Raw genomic sequence first — 24,795 nt, 5'->3', positions numbered from 1 at the left:
CACCACAGTAAAAGCTTCTTCCATTTCAACACATACGACATCAATTATCAAGTCATCTCTGATTAGCTTGATCTTCAGAACTACTTTCTACATTTATATTCTTACAACTATGGACGAGTAATGCACCCAATACACATCATGGCGCAGTGCTGTATTAACGACGTAGCAGGAGTAGCAATTGCTACGCGCCCCGCGCAAATGGGGCAAAAAATCCACACAACTCTGCCTGAGCGTTATTTTTTGAGTGAATCTCATTACGATGTAGTTTACCTATAAAATTTACTTGATGTAACAAAAACATGAAACGTTACAACTTTTCCTGCAAAGACAATTCACGTCAGACACTTGGTAACCTACTATTTCCAATAATAGGTAGAGGGCTCTTTGAAGGAATTTAAAATAATTCTAATAAAAAAATTTTTTCAAAACGGACTTTAAACATTTTTTCTTATATACATGGTAAATTATAGGTAATTAATAAATTTTCTCCAAAAATTTTTAAGTTGATGGTAATTACTAATTACTACCTGAGACCAACATATATTTATATAAAGTATGTAATATAAAAAATTAATGTTGTAATTTTATATGTTTAACTTGGAAAAGGATAATCGATTCTTTAACTTGTCTTTTAGTCTATTTTTATTTTCATAATAAATATATCAAATACTATCTCATCATTATTTTGTATTTTAGTCGCCTTTGCAAGCATTTGCATTGACTTAAATAAATGTCTATTATACACGTAAAACTCATAATTGTAGACTTAAATAAGAGATAATTAATATAATTTACAGCAGTTCGAATATATTAGTACAAAAAAGAAAGTTTAAGCTTAAAAGGTTAAATCGACACAATTTAACAATAAAATCTATTAATCGCTTCTTACGTCAGTGTGCGCTTATCCTAATCTGACAGTTCCAAAAAGTGAATTACTTTTTGATGCGGATATTCTCATGCAAGCGAACCAATATATATAATGTCAATATATTGTTGTATTTACAATGCTTCAATAATAAAAAATATACAGTGAATATTAATACAATTATTTTTAATTTCAACCCATGATCAACTAACATAAAACATCCGGTTTTTCATACAATTAAAGCATACGAAATGGATAAAATAATGCATTGTAAATTAGTAAAATAAAATTTAATTTATTTTACTTTTATTTGGGCAATTCAGGATTAGTAAGAAGTGTTGAAAATATTTTTTAAGATCATTTATACGTCTAGATAGTCTATGTCAGCTGTGAAAACAACGAAAAAGATTGAGGTTGACAGTTAACCTGTATTTAGAGCAATTCTGCGTGCATTGTGACTTGTACTAACACAAAGTGACATACGTATCGCGAGTGTAAGACGTAACCTGTCACGCACACTAAAGTAATAAACCTGGCCTGTTTTCATCGGTTGTCTAGCAGCAAGGGGCTCTGTCTAAACGTATAAATTATCTAAGAAATTTTTAAGATATTGGAAAATGACCGAATAAAGTCATAAAATCGTTTTGGTTAATGTAGTAACGATATTATTAAGTAGGACAATATTTCTGATACTACAATAAAGATCCAGGTTAAAAAACAAGATAATATAGTGATCTAAAATATATATGCAAGATAAGAATAATGAATGGAATTTCTGCGAAATAGATCTTAACAGCTTTAAGTCAATACGAAAAGCCATATTACTGTTATCTAAATATTTAATTACTTATCCATCGGTCAATAATGTCATATCACCCTATTAATGCATATTTACTTTAATTATATACCTAAAGTATACATTATAAAATATATAAGTGAGCTAATTTGCTCATTTAACACGAGGCTGTGGGTTGCAGCCCGAGGCGTGGGCGAGGGCGTAAATCAACCGAGTGTCTAGTGAGCAAGTGGCTCAAGAGTTTCATAAGCAGTATTTCAATACACTTGTAAGGAAAAACAAACTTGTACATATAAACAAATTTATTTTAAATTTTATTTGCACGTGCCAAATGTAGGTAAGTCAAATCACTGCACGTTTCATACTAAACGAAAATTTCAATTTTTACTTAGGCAGTCCCGTCTCTTACTAAGTAGTATTTACATCCTCTTTGGAGCGAGGGGGTGTCAATGATTAATAATAATTGATGACTAAAAAATTAAAATAACTACACAATCGAGTTTTCTTTTCTACATTTTTTAATACAAAAATTATGTTATTTGGAGGATGGAGGTGGATAAAAAATAGGTAATTTTTTTTTTTTTTTAGTTATACCATTTGGTTTGAAAAAATAAAAAGTGCAACTGTCTTCCGACGTATTATATCATCATAATAATTATTTTTTAGAACTACTAGTTTTATTTATTTAGAAAAACCGGTTATTACTAGAGTCAATTTTCGTATTTAAAATCAATTCAGGCCTTAATATAAATTATATCGAAAATTGATAAAATTGAGTATAACACAAAGTTTCTTCAGAAAATCTGATCACTAAAAACCTCCTCGAAAAATTCAGGTCAATGTCCTAAGATTTTGTTGTGACATTTTTCATGATTAAATATTTTTTCTAAGGGTAATTTATCACGTAAATATATGAATGAATATTTCAAACAGATAAGTTTGATGATGTAAAAACTAAGTAAATAATAGTAATAACGCAAGCCCCAAGTTATATATTAATAAAAAAATGCATTTATATACAGCTGACAGCTTAGATGAAAAATAATATTAGAAATGTTTCACAGACAGAAAGTTATTTTAAGCACATGTCTGTAAACCGTTCTATTAAATTTAGCATGTGCCTAGATTCAAATGTCGAATGGCTAGTAAATTATTGACATCTGAATTAAAAACGCTTTAGAATGGATTCTAAGAGCAGATAGGGGTCACGGATGCAAGAGGAAAAGGTGGAAAGATATTTTCACTAAATGAGTACAATCGCAATGGTTGACCAAAACCAGTGGCGGAATATGTTGAATTCAAATGGGGGAGGGAAACACTTGAGAATCGACTAGAATTTTTACTTTTTCAATATTTAATTTTGTTGAGATTTAATTAAATAGATTTCAAATGTGTTGTGAGCGACTAGTAGAATAAATGGCTTTTTATGTTCTCCTAAATAATTTATAAAGCGAGAATTGCATTAATAAAAATATATATTCTAAACTGATATAGTAAATAGCTTCTCTGCCTTAATTTATAGGTATTATCATATCAATATAGTATCCCATTTACAATTTATCAATCCATTGAACAATAAAAAATAAAATAATTAATAATCAATTAATCATTCATCATAACCGCACAAGAAATGGGTTGAAAAAACAAACAATTTATCTAGAGTTAATTTTCATCACAATAATTTTAAGATAAACACAACATTATCTTAAAAACAACAATCAGGACACTTCGTGTGTTGACCTGTGATAAATATTGACGATAATAATTAATCATAGCTTTTACGGAACTGTTATTATCTAATACTAATATTAAACCTAGTTTTACGTAAAATAGTCACAAATTCGCCAATTTAAATCAACATTCAGGGCAACAGGAAGCAAGACTGACACAAGAAGCTCGTTAATCTCGCACAGCGATCCAACCACCCGATTTGTTTTTGAAAAGGGACTTACCAATAGATCTATGGTCCGCTTGATGCCCGTAGAAATCGTCCAACTCCTTTGCCGAACAAAGAGGAGTATCTACTTGCATTGTCTCGTCGAATTTGGAGTAATCCACCTCATACCCTTGACGTTCACGATTGTATGACACTATTGGCATAAATCTATGACCCCACATAATTTCACTTGTCGTATAACTAGAGCGCGCTTGGGTCGTCTGTCCTGTCGATTCAATTGTTCCCTCTAATACGACAATAATTTCAAATCTCTCTTGGAGTACATCCGCGGCTGAAACGCCGTAGAACGGACTGTCAGCGTTTATTTTGTGCACCATTGTGATTGGCCATATGAAAAACAGATTGCTGTCGCATCCATCTGCGTGTAATTCCAGTTCTGTTTGATAATGAGACAGTACTTCTCCCTCTTTAGTAGTCCTTGAACGTATTAATTGAGCCCTTACACTCGCGCCAATAATGTGGGACTTCCTCAAGTCGCCGACGCGGAACATTAAGCTGAGTTCACCGTCCCTCTGGCACACCACTGCATACTTCGAGAATAATAATGTTTGTGTTCTATGTTTCGGCCTCGTCATCTTTGCGAATACTATGCCGACCATGAACGCTTGTATCATAACACCTACAATACTCTGCAAGCACATAATGAAAATAGCTTCAGGACACTCTTCTGTAGTTGTGCGTGCACCGTATCCAATTGTATGTTGGGTTTCTATACTAAATAAGAAACAGGATGTGAAACCGAATATATTAAACACACACGGCTTCCAGTTCGAAGATTCTTGCATCGGTGGCAAATGGTCTTCCTCGAGATCGCCGTGGGTAAACGAAATCAACCACCAAATAAGTGCAAAACCCAGCCAGGACAGGATAAAAGAAAGCGTGAATACCAGCAGAGTCCACCTCCACTGGGCATCCACAAGGGTTGTGAACATATCCTGAAGAAACCGTAGACTTCTTTGTTGAATTTTCGATTTGAGTATATTACATTCTCCATTTTTAAGGATGGCACGTCGTCTTGTTCGTCTAGATGCGCCATGTCTGTGCAAGCGATTCCTGTAATAGAGAAACGAGTTATTTTAATATTGTTTCCATTGAGTGATTCTAAGTAATTGTAGAATCTAGTGTATGATATGCAAACGTCTACATCACGCGTGAACGCTACGATACGACCTTCGCCAATGTTAATATGCTTAATGAATATAACAAGTAATATAATTATAAAATGAAATGAGACAAGGATATAACGTTACAAAAGCGACACAGTACTGATGGTCGGTTGGAGACGGCACTGGCTCGACGAACCTCTTGGTGGTTGTGGGGTAGTAGACGCCTGGTGATAGGTTGCCGTTTCCAGGGACGGTTTTAACTTTAAGCCATTCGTCGGGGAGGAGCTGGGACTCCTCGCGGCTGGCTGGAGACTCCGGGTCGCGGTGCATGGCGCTGCGTGCAAGGTATTGCGTCCGCTCGGCTCACTCGCAGACCAACTTGTGCGCGTTCATCCCTCGATCACTCCTGAGGCATCGCACCCGATAATGTCGCGGTCACGACTGCTGTGCTCGGCAGATGACGCGCTAAACGTTGTATAATTATATCGTTAGATATCAACAGTTATCAGCTGAAGGCGGAAAATGTTTCAGCGAGTGTCTATAGCGAGTTTTGTCTTGATGGTGTGCGATAGCGTAACCTGCGCTTCATAAATGCTATTTTTTCGGCGTACTTATTAGCAATTCTAATCAGTAGCTATTAAAAATAATCCACTATTAAATTATGAATATTAGACACATGAGACTTTCCCATTTTTTCACGTCATGGCCTAATAGTACAAGAGCTCACTGCTCTATTCTGCAGGTGACTGTTTTTGATAGAACTAATTTTAAATGAATGTTGAGGGATTACGCAATATATTAGCGATAAGTTGCGTATAAAAATTGGCTGCAATTACCTGTTATAATTTTTAGAATAATATATAATTTGCTGATATAAATTGCAACTACATTATATTATTTTAATCAATTTTAAGTCATTTAAAACGAAATTATGTACACAATTGAAAATAATGGTTGGGAGCTCTGTTATAGCAAGAAAAACAGAACCAATACTAAATTTACAGCAAATTAAAGCCAAATACAGAATATCTTATTCAAATAGTTATAATGGATACACTTTTGAATGAGCAATAGTATTTTTTTTAATAAAAAATAATATTAGCAAAACTTTTCGTATTTATAACAGAACAATCAATACATATAAAAATAGAGCCTCTTGGTTGATCTATTTTAAAAAGTATATTTTTTTACAAACTTTTGCAAAAAGTCAAACGTTACATATCTATAGCTAGAAATCTATCCACGCCCAATTCTGTTAACAATAAATAGTGATAACAAAATACCATTCCCATGAACATATTTTGTATAAACTTCCTATTGGCGTATCAATAATTGAATGTACCTCCACCCCTCGTTAGCTCATTAAATTTTCAATTTGACAGCGCAAATTGATCTGCTAATTCACGTTTTCCCCGATACTAATTTGTATTTCTCGACTCGGTCTGAAGGTCACACAATATCGTTACAATAAGAGCAAACCCGAGTCAAACACTCTACTACATACTAGTTTTTCTATACTAATATTATAAGAGGAAAGATTTGATTGTATATTTGCTTGCATTGAATAGGCTCCGAAACTGCTGAATCGATTTGGAAAATTTTTCTTTCACTGTTGGGAAGCTACAAATATAGCCTATGACATAGGCTGTATTAGATATATTTACAAAACAAAATTAGGAAATTACTAAAACTCCAAAAATGTTACCTAAGGTGTACAAAAATTACCTAAAATCCAAAATACATCGTACATTGATGATAGAATGAAATAATGTACTATGACTTAGTAGAACACATCATTATTTATAAAAAGTTTCGCGACAGCATAGGTTATGTTCATTTATTTTAAAAATTTAATTGAAATGTCGATACTACGTGCTCAGTCCTGTGTATACGCGGACAAAGTTACGAGGTATCAGCTAGTCTTTCATAATTGAACATAAAATACATCGTAGTGTTTTAGCAAATGTAAATACTCTTTTAAAAAATAGTAAACATTTTTCTACACTATTTCGTTTATCAAAGTACTTAATAAAATGTATACACTTTTATAATAAAGTCCCAACCTCTGTTCAGGCATTACCTATAAATAAATTTAAATGTTTTGTTAAATAATGGCTCTGTCGTAAATCCTATTACTCCACAGCTGAATATCTGTGATCGGACAGCCTGGGACTAGATTATGATTATTTTATAGCAATAGCAATGACGTTTTATTAAAAAGAGCGCAAAAAAATTACTGGGAGAGTTTCTTGCGCCACTTCTTCTCTCTTAGAGCTCCATTTGTTTCCGAAGTGGTATTAGTATCTAGTATATTAGAAATGACATCAAAAAGAATTCTAAAGGAATCCATTATGAGAAAATAAATGCCTTTTATGCCTTATCTTTATGATAGTAAATGTAAAGTTTCAATTAGTTCGACAACAGACTACAACTTCAAAAGACGTTATTTGAAGTAAGTTTGAAGAACAACCAAATCATTTCATTATTTAAGATCTAACCCAAAGAAACTTTATATTTATTAAAAGCATTTACAATGAGGCCATTTGCTGAAAAGAAAACACATCAAACAAGAATATAAACGTAGTTTTCAATTTACGCAATTAAAAAATAAGTCTTTAAAATATTTGGTTACTAAAAATGCCATAATATACATTTTTATTATTACCCATTTTGTTTATTTAGAATATTCGCGAGTGATGAGTTTTGACTTACTCGTGTAAGCCATTGATTGTTTGACGTTTGAGTATTTTTGTTGCATCACTTTACTTATTATATTGTAATTGAAATGATTTGTAATAAAATTAAAATGTAAATGTTGATTTAAAAGAGTGGCAATCAGTTTATCGCTACTTTTTCTCATTAGCTCAACCCTTTACGAAGTACCGGAAATTCAATAAGAAAAAAATCATTAGTGTCATTTCCATGACCGACATGAATAAAATGATTTTTATTTGATTTGATCAATACATCTAACCAAACCAGCAAATGTTTAAATTCTTGTTTAATTTTCGCGATCACAAGTGTAATATAATAATAAATTAGAATAATAAAATAAATTTCGTCACGTAGCTCATAGAAGGTAGATAGATAGGACCTCCAATTGTTTTTTTAAACTTAAATACTTCAGCTTTCCAACCTGCATTTTCTTTCGGTTCCAAAAGATTGTATGTCCTGTTTTTACTTTACATATTTTTTTTTTATTTCATTCAATTTATATCAGCATGTTTACTAAAGTGATGTGATTAATCTAAAATAGACAGACATTTAATCTATCAATTAACACTATACCTGTATAAACATCGGCGCATGAACAACTTATTATATCTAAAATACGCAACATTGTCGTGATTACAAAATTAATACCAGAGCGAATAATGTATTCGTATTTTCCTATAGTGTTTTGTTGACAAAATACAAAATACGCCTCACGTTTTCAATTTGCAGTGATTGAAATGAGATTATTTCTTCATATGAATACTGTCGTAATACTTCCTGTATACTCTACTTTGATAGGATTAAAATTATTATGTTAAAATTCTTATGGTTATACTGATTCAGTTGATGTTGACTGATCGTCTTTGATCGATTATAAATCATCTCGTGCGCAGGTTCACAACTTACACCCTCCCGAACAAGCCGGATTTCATAAAAGGCTTTAGCGCCATAGACACATACATACGCTGCGGCAGGTTATACAGAAGACGGAGGAGTATAACCAGCCTTATTCAGTCTCTCCAGAGGTGCCACATTGATTAACGATATATCGAAGCGTTGAAGTGTTTGTATGGAAACGCTACCATGTCAGTCCGTCTCCAGGATCAGATCTCGAAGCCTATCTGACTGCAGCGGAGAGTCAGATAAAGTGATGTCATATCACCCAAGCTGTTCACCGCTGTGTTGGAAGATGTTTTTAAGATTCTGGACTGGAACGGAGGAACTCCTTTGATTCACAGACGGTATCGCAATCATGGCAGAGACCATGAGAGACTTAAGCCATATGCTCGATGGCCTCAATATAGCTTCCCAAGGAGTCTTAAAATGAGCATGGACAAGACGAAGATCATTTCAAATGTCCTTGTCGCACCTACTACCTTGGAGAAACAATTCAGTTAGGTCTTATTCGACATCAAGACTGGCACTTGAACTAATTTAAGTAAAGCTGAGTCTTATTAAAATCAGTTCAAAGTGTCATTCGTGAAATCGGGCTCAGAGGTAACAAAAACTGAATAAGATTTAAGAATTCTAAATAAATATTTATGTCGCACTTACGCGAGCGAGAGAAAAGAAATTCAATTTTATATTATTTTGTATTTGTTGAATTATAATTATACCTGCATGCTTTTATCGAAGAAGATTATCTAAGTTAATAACATTATCAAACAGTTAATAATATTAAACTGTCGATTTCATATCTCGGCATTCAAACATTTTTGTGAGAGTTATTTAAATATTGTAAAAGGCACTATTCATAATCCTATTTTATTATTGTAGCTACGAGATAAGGTAATACAACAGACAATAACAGAAAATAAACAAATCATTATTCGTATTATATTCCTTGGAAATCATTCTTTTCTTATGTAAGTCATCAATTAAATATCACGGGTTATAAATGAAAGGTGACTCCCATTAAAACAGTCATCAATTCATCGCAAATGGAGTTTTTACTTTTACTTCAGATTTGGGAAAACATAAATTTGAATAAATATGCCAGCTACGACTTTACACCTATTGCAATATTAATACTACAACAATGTGCATCAGGGTATGCTCGGATAAGGGGAAATCCGGATAATTCAGTTCTTTCTGGTCACATCATACCCTAAGGTTATTGTCACTCGCTATGGTGAATAAATATATTTCTATTCTATTCTATTCTTCTTACATCTTCTTGCTATATAACAATGGCAAAAATATAGGTAGCAGATTAAAGTCTTACTTCTATTTCTCTTTCATTGCATAGTTTTGTATTAGACCTAAGTAAAGGTTATTTGCTAAAATAAAACCAAATATAAATATGTCGTCCACAGTTCTGAAGTTATACATCTTTAGGGCGTTTGAGAAAAAGAAGGAGAATTTGTATTTTTACATTGCGCACGCACACTAACATTAAAAATAACAGGATGAAGTTGGTTTCTAATTGTCTCTTAAATTTTCTTTGTAACTATTATGGAGACTACTAGCCATACTAGAACAGGCATCAGAATGGCCAAGAGAAATGTACCTTACATTCGTGGATTTTGAACAAGCCTTCCACACGATGAGGTAGACCGGTGTATGGTCTCGCCTACGAGAAATTGGCGTCCCCGATAAAATAATACACTTAAACTTAAACACTAAAGCTCAATACAAGAACTATGCTTGAAAAGTGACACATAATCGTCTCGGATGAAATAGCGGTACATGCGGGTGGGTATACGATAAGGGTGCCTTCTTTCACCTCTTCTTTTTCACCAAAAAAGTCACCAAGCGCATCACTCATCAACTGCTGATTTTCGTTAACCAATGCCTTCAAAGTATCCTCGGTATTCACTGGCCCGACAATTTTCCAACGATAATCTTTGGCAACGCTGTCATGAAATCCCAATAGACCAACAGATAAAACGCCGCAAATGGAGCTGGATAGGCAACACAATCTTAAGGGATCCCAACCATATACCGAGACCAGCTCTAGACTCGAACCCTCAAGGAAAACACAAACCTGACGACGTTGACGAAGCGAAAGACATCGAAAAGACCTGGAGTGAAATTAAGAGAGATGCTCAGGACTGATCGCGATGGAGATGCCTTCTGCCCCAGCTAGGGGATACAGGAACTAAAGTCAAGTAGGTTACTAGCCGATTTATATAAATATAGGTAGTAATGTGCATGAAAGTTTATATAATGTTACCTAGCATATGGATACAATAAATCTATAGCATAAAAGCGTCATTACTCAAGGTTCTCAAATAACCGTTGTTGCACACAGGATAAACTGCTAATCTTGCAAATCCACGAAAATCTGTAAACACTGATAAGAGGTTGATAGCGTTGATTAATCGCGACTTAACATATTTCCACTTCACCGAACTCACTTCTCGGCTTTCACGTTAAGGTGCGTACAGACTGGTAAAACGTTACATGAAATGTATCATCCTATCTTTCACTACAGGTTTGCTGCAGACGCGGACGCATAGCGCGCTCATATCGCGCATTCACGACGCACCGCGAACGCGCCCTTTGTGTTCGTTCGTAACAAAAGGAAAAATCACGGGGCACTCCACGCGCGCCATGTAATGTAGCCTATGCGTGAAATGCACATTTCCCACGCAAAAGACGGAGATTATTACAAACCTGTTCATTACACATTGCAGCGATGTGTTCGGCGAATTCTTTCATTCCATTATACATTTCATGTTACGTTTCACTAATCGGTACGCACCATTATAGACACAGTCCTTGTTATATTATGACTACCTATAGGTTACTGAGTCCTTTGCTTTAAGTACCTACTGTTTCCAAAAATCAATTCAAAATCACTTTATTCATATAGGTCACGGAATTGACACTTATGAATGTTAAAAAAGTTTGTAGGCTCTTTTACAGAGCCTGCAAGATTGCCACCACAGGGGTGCCGATTACTACCGCCTAGAATTATTGCGCAGGTCTTTCGATTTGAAGGGCACCATATTTTTGATTCAAGAAAACGGAAAGGCGATTAGACTCGACTAATATTTTAAAAATGTTTTGTTCAAAATCTATTTTTAAAATTTATTTTTAGGTTATAATAAAAATTTGATGATATTCATTGTTAACTTCTATATTAGGTTTTCTGTGATAAATTCAATGCTTTCTCGTCTTTCTTTGACTTCGTATCTACTACATCAGGTGTCATACATATAAAACCATATCACTGGTCTTAAAATATACATATATATATATTATCTACCATTTGAAATATCCACACGTTTAAAAAAATATATAAACGTACATATTCTGACTTACGTCCTTAAATTCAAAATTCATTTATTAATTTAATATTTGCTATGATAATGTATAAACAGTTAGAGAAACATATCCTAAAGATAGTGTAATCCTATAATATTGTTTTACATATCACTTTCTTTATTTATAATTTTTTTATGAAAATAAGGGACGAGACGAGCAGGACGTTCAGCTGATGGCAATTGATACGCCTTGCCCATTACAATGCAGTGACGCTCAGGATTATGAAGTGTTTTCATGTTTACTGAATTCGCTAAATTGTTTTCGAACAAACATACAGCACTCAAATATGTATAATTCAATAATTTTTAATAAGTTATATTTTTTAAATACGGCTCTGCAGCTTTCAAGGGGTCCTTTTCCCACTGCAGCCCTCAAACAATTTTTTTGCGCTATTAAGACTCTATTTATTACTGTTGAGTTACCCCATATTATGATCCCATATCTAATTATAGACTCCACGTTAGCATGGTAGGCCGTTAAAGCCGCTTTTTCCGAAACACAGTAATTTTCACTTCAACCGAAACACAGTATTGTTTACACATTACTGCTTCACGACAGAACTAGATGCCGTTGTGGTACCCATAAACTAGGCGGCATCCCGTGCAAAGGAGCCTCCCACTAGTTTTTATTCATATCAAAATGAAAAAGGTTCTTCAGCAACTTCTGCTGCCGATAGTAAATTTATAAACAAGTGAAATGATTTTTTTTAATAAGAGCTCAACTTCCTTCTAGTAACTCCACACAATATTTAACCAATTCTAACTTATACACTTATTCAAACAAGGGATGTTATAATTGACACATTAAAACAAGCTTAACGTTATCATAAAATACCTTAAGTCAATATAATTAATAGGTGCTATGAAATAAAATTTAATATACAAACAATTCAATGTATCTTTGTTAATCATGTTATTAACCAATGTTTTAATATTTTACTAACATGTTTAAGAATGTTTTAGTGTTTTACTCGGTAAGTACATGACACATTACTTGATTTTACCAGTGGGAGGCTCCTTTGCACAAGATACCGGCTGCCACAACGTCGCCTATTTCTGCCGTGAAGGAGTAAGTGTAAGCATTAATGTGTTTCGGTCTGAAGAGCGCCGTAGCTAGTGAAATTACTGGTCAAATGAGACTTAACATCTTATGTCTCAAGGTAACCAGTGCAATTATAGTGCCGCTCAGAATTTTTCGGTTTTTCAAGAATCCTGGGCGGCACTGCATTGAAGGCGTCTCAGTTACCATCAACTAAAAGTCCTGGACGTCTCGACCCTTATTTTCATAAATAAAGATTTCAGCAAATATTTAATTTTAAAACGAATAATGTGTGTGTAAGCTGAAAGTTTTTTAAGATACGGTGTGTAAATTACTGACAATAGTGAACCCGAAATATGCCTGTATGAAATCATTTAAATTACTCAGATTTAAAAAAAAAAACTGAAAGATTTAATAACTCTTCTAAAAGTAAAACTCTGCATTTTATAATTTAAAGATGTTCCCAAAACAATGTCATTCACAATTATTAATTCCTAATATTCAAATAGCATTTTTCATACGTGTCTTTGACTCGGTCACCTCATTTTCAGCCTAGCAAAATTCTCAGAAAAAAGCGATTCACTCGATTGTATGAAACGTGCAGCCATTGATAGATTGACTGATGGCGGCTTTAATCTTATAAAGAACAGAGATAGCCGAAATCCTCTTCGTTTTAAGCAACTGTTCGCTTTCAAACTTAGCCGGATTATACTTCCTTAATACTGTAATTACTACTATTTCAAACATATGTCAAATCACTGCACGTTTTATACTAAACTAAATTTCAATTGTTACTTAGCAATCCTGCCTCTTACTACGTGGTATTAACATCCTCTTTGTTCTTTTCTACACGTTCACATTGCAATTTTATTGACATCAACAATTTTAAAAAGTTTCTTTAGTTATCAGTCATTTCGTTTTTACACGCTCAAAGGAGTTCTGTTTCTGTTCTACTCAGTTCTGTTTTAGCGTCAATAATTACATATTCTATCTCTTCTATAGTGTCTTTAATTATAGAAATATCCTAGAAATTGATTATAAATAAGGAACAATATTTTGTTAATAAAATCTGTTCTGACGGATCAAATCGCAAGAGGCTTAGTAGTTGATCAACTGAAATCGCTACATGTGAACACGTCATAAGGCAATATTGATTTAAGTTACGCAAATAAAATTTATGCCTACTTTGTATCGACGTACAATTAACAACTACACCCACAATCATGTTCATAAATTGTCTATCAGGCAGAGTTTTCGTTCTGTTGTGTTTCGACCGCGCTTTGAATACATCGCTACGCAATTACAAAGTGTTAAAAGTTAAAAACAGTCCAAATAACAGCGTATCCAGGCTTAAAAATAACAAAATTGTGTTCCTAACTTGACTTTATATCATATTCCTAAATAATTACATTTCATTGCTAAAACAAAATTATCTACTGTATACGTATAAGAGACGTTCGGACATTTTTTTGACGAAATAGGCGCTTGGGAGTCTATTTGAATATAGTACGTGAATGTCTTTATGTGGCATAGGTACAGCATATGCATAGGGGGAATAAATATCTTCATATAAATAAAATTCGTGTCTGTTTTGTTAACATGTACTAATGTAATTTCTCAAATTTTAATAAGAACTAAATAGAATATTAATGTAACAATATATTACAATTAATTTATCTGTTACTGTCTACCATTGTACTCGTATCTGTCTCGCGCGAATACTCTCAATATATTTACAGTTCAAATTCAAATATTTTTATTCAAAATAGGATGTGACATCACTTATTGAAAGTAAAAAAACTGCCACCCATTCCAAAATGAATGCCTCAGGCCTTAGAAGAATGCAACAAACTCAGCAGGCTTTTTTTTTCACCAAAAATATGTTTTACAATTAAAGTAACATTTACAAAGTAACAAAGTAACATTGTACAATTCAACATATTATTTAATAGCCTGAGGGCGGTCGCTCCATTCGCAATCTGTGGTATCATTAAGAAAGTCATTTATGTTATAGTAGCCTAAAGGCTAACGTTTGTGTGGTAAACCACACAAACGTTTTTTAACAATTCTTTTGAATAACGTAATACATCGCCCCACAAAAGACTTGCTAAGTAATTCGAACACCTGAAGGATATTTCAATTCGCCATAAAATTCGCCAGTAATTTACAGCACAAAGAAAAACATGAAATTATTAGTATTTTATAGTTTTATATCTACCTGAAATGGGTATCGTAAACGAAAATGGAACGAGCTTGGCAAACAACGATAATGTCACTCTTTATCACTATTTACGTCTGTGACGCATTTTCAGCACTTTTCAAATTGAAAAATTTCCCATTAAAAACGAGTATCTCAATGGTATTCGCAAATATTCACAAGCAACACTCAAGGAATATGTCTCGTAACTAAATATGATTAAAAACACAATTTATCTTCGTTCTGATTAGATATTGGTACCTCAAGGATATGTACTGAAGTTGCTGAATTTATTTACAGTGAGTGATTCTTTAATAAGTAATACATTCTTACACTATCATGGCATTGAGATATCAAATAGTTTTAATATAGATTGCTAATATTTTTAATGTAATCAGTTTATTTTATCTTTCTATGTACTATATATACTTTTACGCACTCCAACTATATGTATAAATTCATTCAAATATCATATAAAAAAACATAATATAACTATATTTACAATACTAAGTGTACTAAGAATACTGGCAGCATTTCCGCGATGGATATCTAGGCTGATCCGTTGACTGAAACAGCTGCCAGACCTTGGGTTTCCAGAAGCGCTACTTAGGCTCGTAGATAGATACTTAGTACATTCTCCGCGCGTCTGGGCCCCGCGGGCCATGTGTCTAGTCCCCAAACGGCACAAAGATGTATGACTCACTGAGACTGACATATTTGCAACGTTTGCTGTCTTCTACAGTCGAAGCAGCACCCACGCATTGACATAACTTTGATATCAGAAGGAGCCAGAGTGTCGACGCAAGTCGCGTCCCACACCAGCGCCTTTCCCCGTGCCCAAGCCACGAGGGTCATTGCATCATGAAATATTTAATATTAATAAAATTATGAAAATATCAGATTATTTTGATGATAATAAATATCCTTTTTAAGTTTGGATACGATGTAATTTGGACAGTTTTTTACTGAAATCCTTGTCATTGAGTGGCGTTGTATTCAAAGCGCGGTCGAAACACAACTGACTGAAAACTCTGCCTAATAGACGCGTAGTCAGAGTTTCGCTTCAAAGAATTTTTGAGCGTGATTGTGAGTCTGGTTGTTTATTGTGCGTCAATGCTTTGATAAAATATCTTCTATGTCGTAACGTACACCGAGCTGAGTTACCCCCAACCCACCACTCGTAACCAACTACTTGTGGATCCAGTACTCTGAATGGGTTGAACAGACATAATAAACCTCCATTCCATGACGATCCATATAGCCCAGTGGCTAGTGACACTGCCTAATGAGCTGGAGGTTGAGCTAATCCCCGGTTGGAATCTCGGTATGTGCCAACATTATATGATGAATATAGATGTTGTATTCCGGAGTGATACATGTTTATATGTATTTATGTATGTTTAAGTAAGTAAATTGTATTAAATATATCGTTATCTTGCACCAATAGTACAGGCTATGCCTTGTTTGGGACAAGATAATTTGTGTAAAAGAATGAAGAACAAAATATTCAAATCCTATCTGCATATTGATTGTTCATCCACATCATGATTCTCATGGAACTTTCTCTTACACATAATATATTCCCGTGCGTTAAAACAGGGCATGCCATATGATAGTCAACAGTATGGCACGTATGTGCATATATACGAGTATGTACTGTAAGCGACCACTCGGCTCTGTCAAAAGCGGAGTTTTTTTAAGATACGATTAGACATACTAATACTACTAGGGTTTTATTAAAATTTACATTTACAATGTAATGGGCAGGCCGTATCAATTACCGAACGAGAAAATTTACCAATACCTGCGAATAATAAATTCAATGATTATGTATTATCATCATACCAGCCAAAACACGTCCACTGCTGGATAAATGCCTCCCCCAAAGATCTTCACGACCATCGTCGATCGTGACTAGATCATCGGTCCATCTTGTGGAGGCCTATCACAACTGCGACTTCCGGTACGCGACGATTCGAGGACTTTACTGCCCCACCGGCCATCTGTCCGTCGAACTATGTGCCCTGCCCACTGCCACTTCGGTTTCGCAATCAACTGGGCTATATCGGTGACGTTGGGGTTCCTACGGTAGTTATAAGAGGCCGGAGCCCACGACGCTGGTCTGATCAAATATCCGAACAGACTAACCCAACTCAAATAACCCATCAGCATCGCACTCCAACATGCGACAGACCGAAACAGATGTGGGAAAGCTGTAGACGAACTTAAGCGGAGTCACGATCCTCACCGATGAGGGAACGACTGTGAAGAAGAAGACTAACTCGCACTGAACCAGTGTGACCAAGTAAAAATTGCAGACTCAAAAAGGGTTGAACCCACGACCGTTTTCATGCAGTTGCTGTGAATATCCCTTTAATACTTACTTATTTCACATTATGTGTCTTCCACAATAAGCGTTCCTTATTCAAAATTACCTTAAATTTAAAGCATCCTTCACCCGAGGGATTTCAAGCAGACAGAAAAACCAAATCGATACTCATATGTATTCATATACCAGCGCTTTCTAGCCGATTATTTTTATCGAGCTGGTTGAATATACAAATTTTATTTGTACCAAAACTCATGAATGATGGGACTCGAACCCGCACAGACTCTCTCGGACTCGACGGTTTAGCTCAGTTGGTATGAGAGCTCGGACGGAACCAGAGAGGCGCGGGTTGGATTATCGCTTCGTTCATAAATTTTGGTACAGTTAAAATTTTTATACTAAATCAATCCCAGAAGTGAGGGATACCACTTAAAAATAACAAACTGTCTGGTTTATATTCATTCTATATTATTATTCAACCACATTGGTTACAATTATTTCACATTTTGCTTCGGGCAGCTCACGCTACGGTTTTTATCTCTAGTGTGAATGAGGCCTAATAAGTAAATTAAAACGTTTTAAAACTCACCTACATGTATCAACTCGATATATAGTGCTGTGACCAATTGAGCTGCTGTACGTTGGTATTCTGTGAAGGCTGTTCACTGGATGAATAGAATGAGGTCTCAAAATTCCACTTCCAGTATACCCCAGCATTGGGGTTTCAACAACAGAGCTGTCATACACGCTCGTCTCATCTGTAGCTTCCTCAATAGCACCTGGCTTATAAAATATCTTTCCGCTAGATAGGGCAGGTTTTGTTTTCGCTTCTTTCTGTATATCTTCTCTTGTCACTTCCATTTCATATGATGTTGACGGTTCGGTGCAAACTGTTGATTTGGAATCCATTTTTTCTAGCAATCGTTTTCAATTGCATGATATGATATAATTCTCGTTTTGTATCTTGTATCCTTCCTTTCTGCCCCTTCTTGGTATCAAGCAGAGAATCACCTGTAATAATAGTATTCTGTTAAAAATGTCATTTTCGATTTTGGGAGCAATGATGAGTAAGAGAAAATAATAATAGATGTAAACATGGTTTTGTCTTTAAAAGTACTTTTTTTTAATACCGGTTATGACCTATATTATCTAGATTATTAATAATTATTGGCTATGATGGCATACCAACCAAGACAGTGCCTTTTATATTATTCATAGCTTAAACTCTATACAGATGCACAAATTAACACGATAGATGTTCTTTGAAACAATGTCATCATAGGCTTAGAAAATCTATTACCTAATCCATAAAATGTCTCATAACCTTTTAATGAAACTAGTGACATCTTGTGTTGAGTAGAGTAACAAAATAGCTCACATTCACGACTAAATGGTTTACGAAATTAGATTACTTAAAAAATATGTAGTGTTTTAAGCAATTTCTAGTCATCAATTTGTTGACACTCTATGCATCGAGAGAAATACAGTTTTGCTCGAAAAGTATTTAAAAAACAAACAATTTAACAGCATAATTTTTTTCCAAGTGGGAGGCTCCTTTGCACAGGGTGCTAGCTAGACCATGGGTACCACAACGGCGCCTATTTCTGCCGTAAAGCATTAATGTGTAAGCATTATTCTGTTTCGGTCTGAAGGGCACCGTAGCTAGTGAAATTACTGGGGCAAAGGAGACTTAGCATTTTATGTGTCAAAGATACATAGAATGTAAAGTCAGAAATTTTGGGATTTTCAAGAATTTTGAGCGGCACACATTGTAATGCGCAGGGCGTATCAAGAAAATAATAATAGATGTAAACATGGTTTTGTCTTTAAAAGTACTTTTTTTTAATACCGGTTATGACCTATATTATCTAGATTATTAATAATTATTGGCTATGATGGCATACCAACCAAGACAGTGCCTTTTATATTATTCATAGCTTAAACTCTATACAGATGCACAAATTAACACGATAGATGTTCTTTGAAACAATGTCATCATACGCTTAGAAAATCTATTACCTAATCCATAAAATGTCTCATAACCTTTTAATGAAACTAGTGACATCTTGTGTTGAGTAGAGTAACAAAATAGCTCACATTCACGACTAAATGGTTTACGAAATTAGATTACTTAAAAAATATGTAGTGTTTTAAGCAATTTCTAGTCATCAATTTGTTGACACTCTATGCATCGAGAGAAATACAGTTTTGCTCGAAAAGTATTTAAAAAACAAACAATTTAACAGCATAATTTTTTTCCAAGTGGGAGGCTCCTTTGCACAGGGTGCTAGCTAGACCATGGGTACCACAACGGCGCCTATTTCTGCCGTAAAGCATTAATGTGTAAGCATTATTCTGTTTCGGTCTGAAGGGCACCGTAGCTAGTGAAATTACTGGGGCAAAGGAGACTTAGCATTTTATGTGTCAAAGATACATAGAATGTAAAGTCAGAAATTTTGGGATTTTCAAGAATTTTGAGCGGCACACATTGTAATGCGCAGGGCGTATCAATTACCATCAGCTGAACGTCTCGTCCCTTATTGTTATAATAAAATATCCAATGTTGTAAGGAAGCGACATCTTGTGTTGAATAAAATAACAGCCGATTGTCGTATATAATATATAGTTCGACAAAATAAAGATATGATAATATTGAATTAGAATACGTTATTAATTTTATTTATAACTTATGATTTCTATGCTTCTTATGCTTAATATTTTATGTATGACAGTAACTAGATAGTTATTTCTAAAAACTAATATATGAAATCCTATGAACCAGCAGATGTACAATAATTATTTCACAAGAGACTTTCTTCCAAACAAAATTGTTTTAGACACAGAGTAGGGACGGATACTCACGTTTTTTAGATGTATAGAAAAACGGATAAAATGCCTAAAAACAGATAATGAAACTAGCGACACCTTGTGTTGAGTAGTATAGTAGCTGACACAGATACCCTCGGAGATAATTCGACAAAATATTATAAAACAGAGGAGGAGATACTTACGTAGTTATAATATTATTAATTCATAAAGTTCCAAATTAAACATAGACCACTTTATCACGACATTCTACATTCATTCACGTCAATATTTAATTAAAAATCACACATGTTTAAACATGTTAAATTAAGTATGATATATTTTTTTTCCTAAATATAAAACACGTGAATTAAAGATTCATAAATATTTTAATTACCACTTTTGATAAAGTTACAATAAAGAGGAGCCTATACACTCTTTAGTAGTGTATAGTCTCCATAACCAATATAATTTGAGAGTCATTTAGAAACCAACTTAGTTCGTTTATTGTTCCTTTATTCCTGATTATTAGATGTCGCTTCACTCTTATTCTTTTTCCCAAAGGCGCCAAAAGTAGTACAACTTCAAAACTGTCGACAATATAGTGTTATGTGATTTTAACTGGGAAAATATTTTTAATTATTCATATATTTAAAAAAGGCCTACAAAGCTATGAAATCGAAGAGAAAAAGAAATAAGACTACTAAATGTTTTAGTTTGCCATTGTTGTATGTGAAAAATTGTGAATGGAATACAAATATATTTATTCACCAAAGGGAGTGACAATAACATTACATATACCAGTGGGAGGCCCCTCTGCACAGGATGCCGGCTAGATTATGGGTACCACAACGGCACCTATTTCTGCAGTGATACAATAATGTGTAAACATTATACTGTTTCGGTCTGAAGGGCGCCGTAGCTAGTGAAATTACTGGGCAAATGAGACTTAACATCTTATGTCACAAGGTGACAAGCGCAATTATAGTGCTGCTCAGAATTTATGAGGTTTTTCAAGAATCCTGAGCGGCACCTGTAATGGACAGGCCGTATCAATTACCATCAGCTGAATATCCTGCTCGCCTCGGCCCTTATTTTCGTAAAAAAAACACAACATATTGCAACAATCTGCTACACATCATGAAGCTACATCAGTTAAAGGGGCTTTGACATAGGGATAAGAACTGATAAGAAACTCCGAGACGATCTATTATCATATTAACAAAATCGCTTAACCAACTTAATATAATCTTTTTTGTCAAAAAGGTATAATATATTTCAACAATCAATCAACTCAGTGAGTACTGGTATATACCATCTAGTAGAATTCAAATCAGAATTACAGGATGCATACCTACATCTGTCTCTATTCCTCATACTTACATATATTCCACTTCCGCCCGAACCTCTTAAATGACAGTACATATACGGTATTTTATTTTGTTTGTTTTTCGAGAAAGTTGCAAAGTAAGTATATTTAATAAAGTACTATTTAAAAAACTTGCTATCTTCTTTAATATTCAGTTTGAAACTAGAAATAAGTTTTTATTGCCACCGATCAGTGAAAAACCACTCACCAGTTACTCATAACTAAAAAGACGACATTCACCGGAAGGTTCTTCTACGGCGAGCTTTGAAAAGTGTGGCACTAAACAGAAACACTTCAAAATATAGCACAAAACTTAGAATAACAACTTAAAGAATTGCACAAATTGGAACTCAATACCGATATCCACAAACAACCAAGGTAAACTAAACCAAGTTTTTTCGTTGCAAATCAGATACTTTGTGCGACCACATAAACTCTGAACTCAAGATACTTAGGTATATTGAAAAATGTCGAAATTAATCAGATCTCCTGTAAATCGAGATGTACAGCATACTATGTCAGACTCTGACATAGCACAAAAAAAAACTCATGAAAGAGTGACACAGCGCAGCAGTAAGAGCAGCAGTCATGCACGACGGAGGATATCAAGAATATACTGGCGGAATGGAAGAATAACGAAAATTATCTACTTAATAAACTGGTAAATGACGTAGCCGAAATCAAACATCAAAATACTCAAATAAAAGAATCTAACATAGAAATTGAAAAAGCCTTAAAATTTGAATTGTCAGTATGAAGCTATGAGGAAGAAAATGGAATTATTAGAAAGTGAACGCAAAGACCATATTTCACACATCCAAATTCTTGAACAAAAAGTAGAAGAATTAAATCGTCCACTAAAATCATTATCTATCGAAATAATAAATATTCCTTCTATGAAAAACTATGAAAATAAGGATGAGCTGTCCAGTACCGTAGTTAAAACCTGTAAGGCTCTAAATGTTGGTATAGAGAAACGAGAACTAAAAGATATATACGTAATACGTGGCAAAGGAGGTAACAATACCATTGTGACTGTATTCACATCTAATATAGTAAAACATAATGTCATCAAAGGTGTATAATTGTATATTAAACAACACCCCAACTCTCGCTTGAATACTTCTGTTTTAGGATTAGACGGTGATAAAAAACCTATCTATATATCTGAGGCACTTACAAAGCACGAAGACTATTCTATCTAGCGCGTGACTTAGCCAAGACAGAAGAATTTAAGTACTGTTGGGTAAGTAACGGTAAAATATTTTTGAGGAAAACCGATCAATCGCAACACATGGCAATCAAAAACGAATTTCAGTTAATCAGTCTCAGAAGCAAAAAGTGACTAGATTCGATTTTGTTGATTACAAATAATTTTCCATTATTTCTGTATAAGTTGTGCATATACTCATATTTATTGTATTTCTCTCAAGGTAAGAAACTGTTAGTAAAAACACCAACTAATCTAAACATGCAGGAACTGGGTAACAATACACTTAGGGACATAATATATAATCTCAAACCCTTACCGATAGGATTTCAAAAGTCATGTTTAATCAAATATAAAATTCAATGTAGCAAATAATAAAACTCTAGATAAAGACCTGGATAAAATATCTGCCTGGGACGCATATGAATGTCGTCCTGAATCATGTAAAGAATTGTTAATATCCCCGAATGATACCTCAAACCTTAAAATCCTTACACAGAACATTAGAAGTATCTCTCGCAATTTTTCAGAATTACTAGTATTACTAACAAGAATTGATGTGAACTTTGATATTTACACATTAACAGAGTCCTGGAATTCTAAAACAATTTATTTTCCTTCTTTGGTAGGATATAATACCTACTATACTGAGAACAATTCCAATCAAAACGATGGGATCGTTGTATATGTTAAGCAAGGTTTAAATTATGTAGTAAAAGAACACATACTAAGTGATGCAACTTGCATATTAATTGAAGTCAATACAGATACAGTAGTTATAGGCCTCTACCGTTCTCCTTCTTTCAAAAACACAAGCAATTTTGTGAATTCACTTGACAATTTACTAGATACTTATAAAACGCACAAAACTAATGCTATATTGGGAGATATAAACATTGATGTACGAAATTACCATCCACGACTCTTATTATAACACCATGGATTACAGACCACTCAGCAGTCATTATTAAGATTAGTTTAAATACTAAAAATACGCAAAATACCATGATAACAAAAAACAAAATAAGATATGATTTGATCGCTAAAGAAATTGAGAAAATAGACTTTAAGCCTATCAACTCAAATGATCCCAATTGGTGTTCTAAAGAAATAGTTGATACCTTAACTAAAACAATTTCAAAATATACAACCACAACATTAATTCCCAAGAAGTATCAATAGCGCAAGAAACTCTCCCAGCATTCTTTTTTTTGCGCTCTTTTCAATAAAAATATACAATATTGTACAGTCATTTCTATCGCTATAAAATAATCACAATCTAGTCCCAGGCTGTCTGGTCATTTAGATATTCAGCAGAGGAGTAATAGGATTTACGACAGAGCCATTTTTTTTTATAAAACATTTAAATTTATTTATAGATAATGCCTGAACAGTGGCTGGGACTTTATTGTAGAAGTGTGTACATTAACCCTTAAAGCTATTATGTATCTTATGAAGCCTACTAGAGTTAGTTACAAGCAATCCCTTATTTCTAGTGTTATAATAATGAAAATCACTATTAAGAGCAAAAAGGTGACGATTTTTGTGAACATATATTAAATTTTCATAAATGTACTGACAATGAACAGTCATAATATTTATTTCTTTAAATTTTTCTTTGAGAGACTGTCTATAACCAAGCTGATATATAGCACGAACAGCTCTCTTTTGCAGTGCAAACACTATATCAATGTCAGCAGCATAACCCCATAGTAATATACCGTGCGTCATGATGCTGTGAAAATAACTAAAGTACATTAATCTAGCGGTCGCAACATTCATGTACTCTCTAATCTTTCTAACTGCATATGCCGCAGAGCTGAGTCCATCTGCTAGATAAGTAATATGTGGACCCCACTGAAGCTTTTTATCTAACGTGATACCCAAGAAGACCGTAGTGTCCACAAATTCCAATCTCTGGTCATTTATAAGTACGTTGGTTTGTACCTCCGCTGTGTTTAGTGTAATGAACCGTAAACACTTTGTTTTTTTACTGTTTAAGTGCAGATTATTCGCCTCAAACCAACGCACTATCTTTGAGAGTGCATTGCTTACCTCGTCATCAATATCCGCACGTCGCTTCACTTTAAAAATAAGTGAAGTATCATCAGCAAACAATACAATCTCATGGCTATC

At 34.1% G+C, this 24,795-nt stretch overlaps 1 protein-coding gene across 6 annotated transcripts in view; it reads right to left on the bottom strand.

Annotated features, from left to right (window-relative positions):
- Window positions 1–24,795, bottom strand: part of LOC126979215 (G protein-activated inward rectifier potassium channel 3-like) — a 56,115-nt gene that overhangs the window by 13,230 nt on the left and 18,090 nt on the right. For 2 of the 6 annotated variants that reach the window (XM_050828476.1, XM_050828477.1), the window contains exons 2-3: window positions 17,865–18,286; window positions 3,614–4,671 (exon numbers count right to left, since the gene is read on the bottom strand). In XM_050828476.1, the coding sequence (XP_050684433.1) occupies window positions 3,614–4,671; window positions 17,865–18,184 (1,378 nt within the window). In that variant the 5' untranslated portion in view covers window positions 18,185–18,286. Of the gene's footprint in view, window positions 1–3,613; window positions 4,672–4,884; window positions 5,187–17,864; window positions 18,287–24,795 lie in introns of those variants that run through there. The other 4 variants (XM_050828478.1, XM_050828479.1, XM_050828480.1 and 1 more) reach the window with 4 other exon arrangements.

The sequence above is a fragment of the Leptidea sinapis genome, chromosome Z, assembly GCF_905404315.1.
Source record: "Leptidea sinapis chromosome Z, ilLepSina1.1, whole genome shotgun sequence".
NCBI classification, from domain to species: domain Eukaryota; kingdom Metazoa; phylum Arthropoda; class Insecta; order Lepidoptera; family Pieridae; genus Leptidea; species Leptidea sinapis.
Note: the sequence above shows the minus strand (reverse complement) of the source record. Positions and strands in the feature narration are given on the sequence as shown.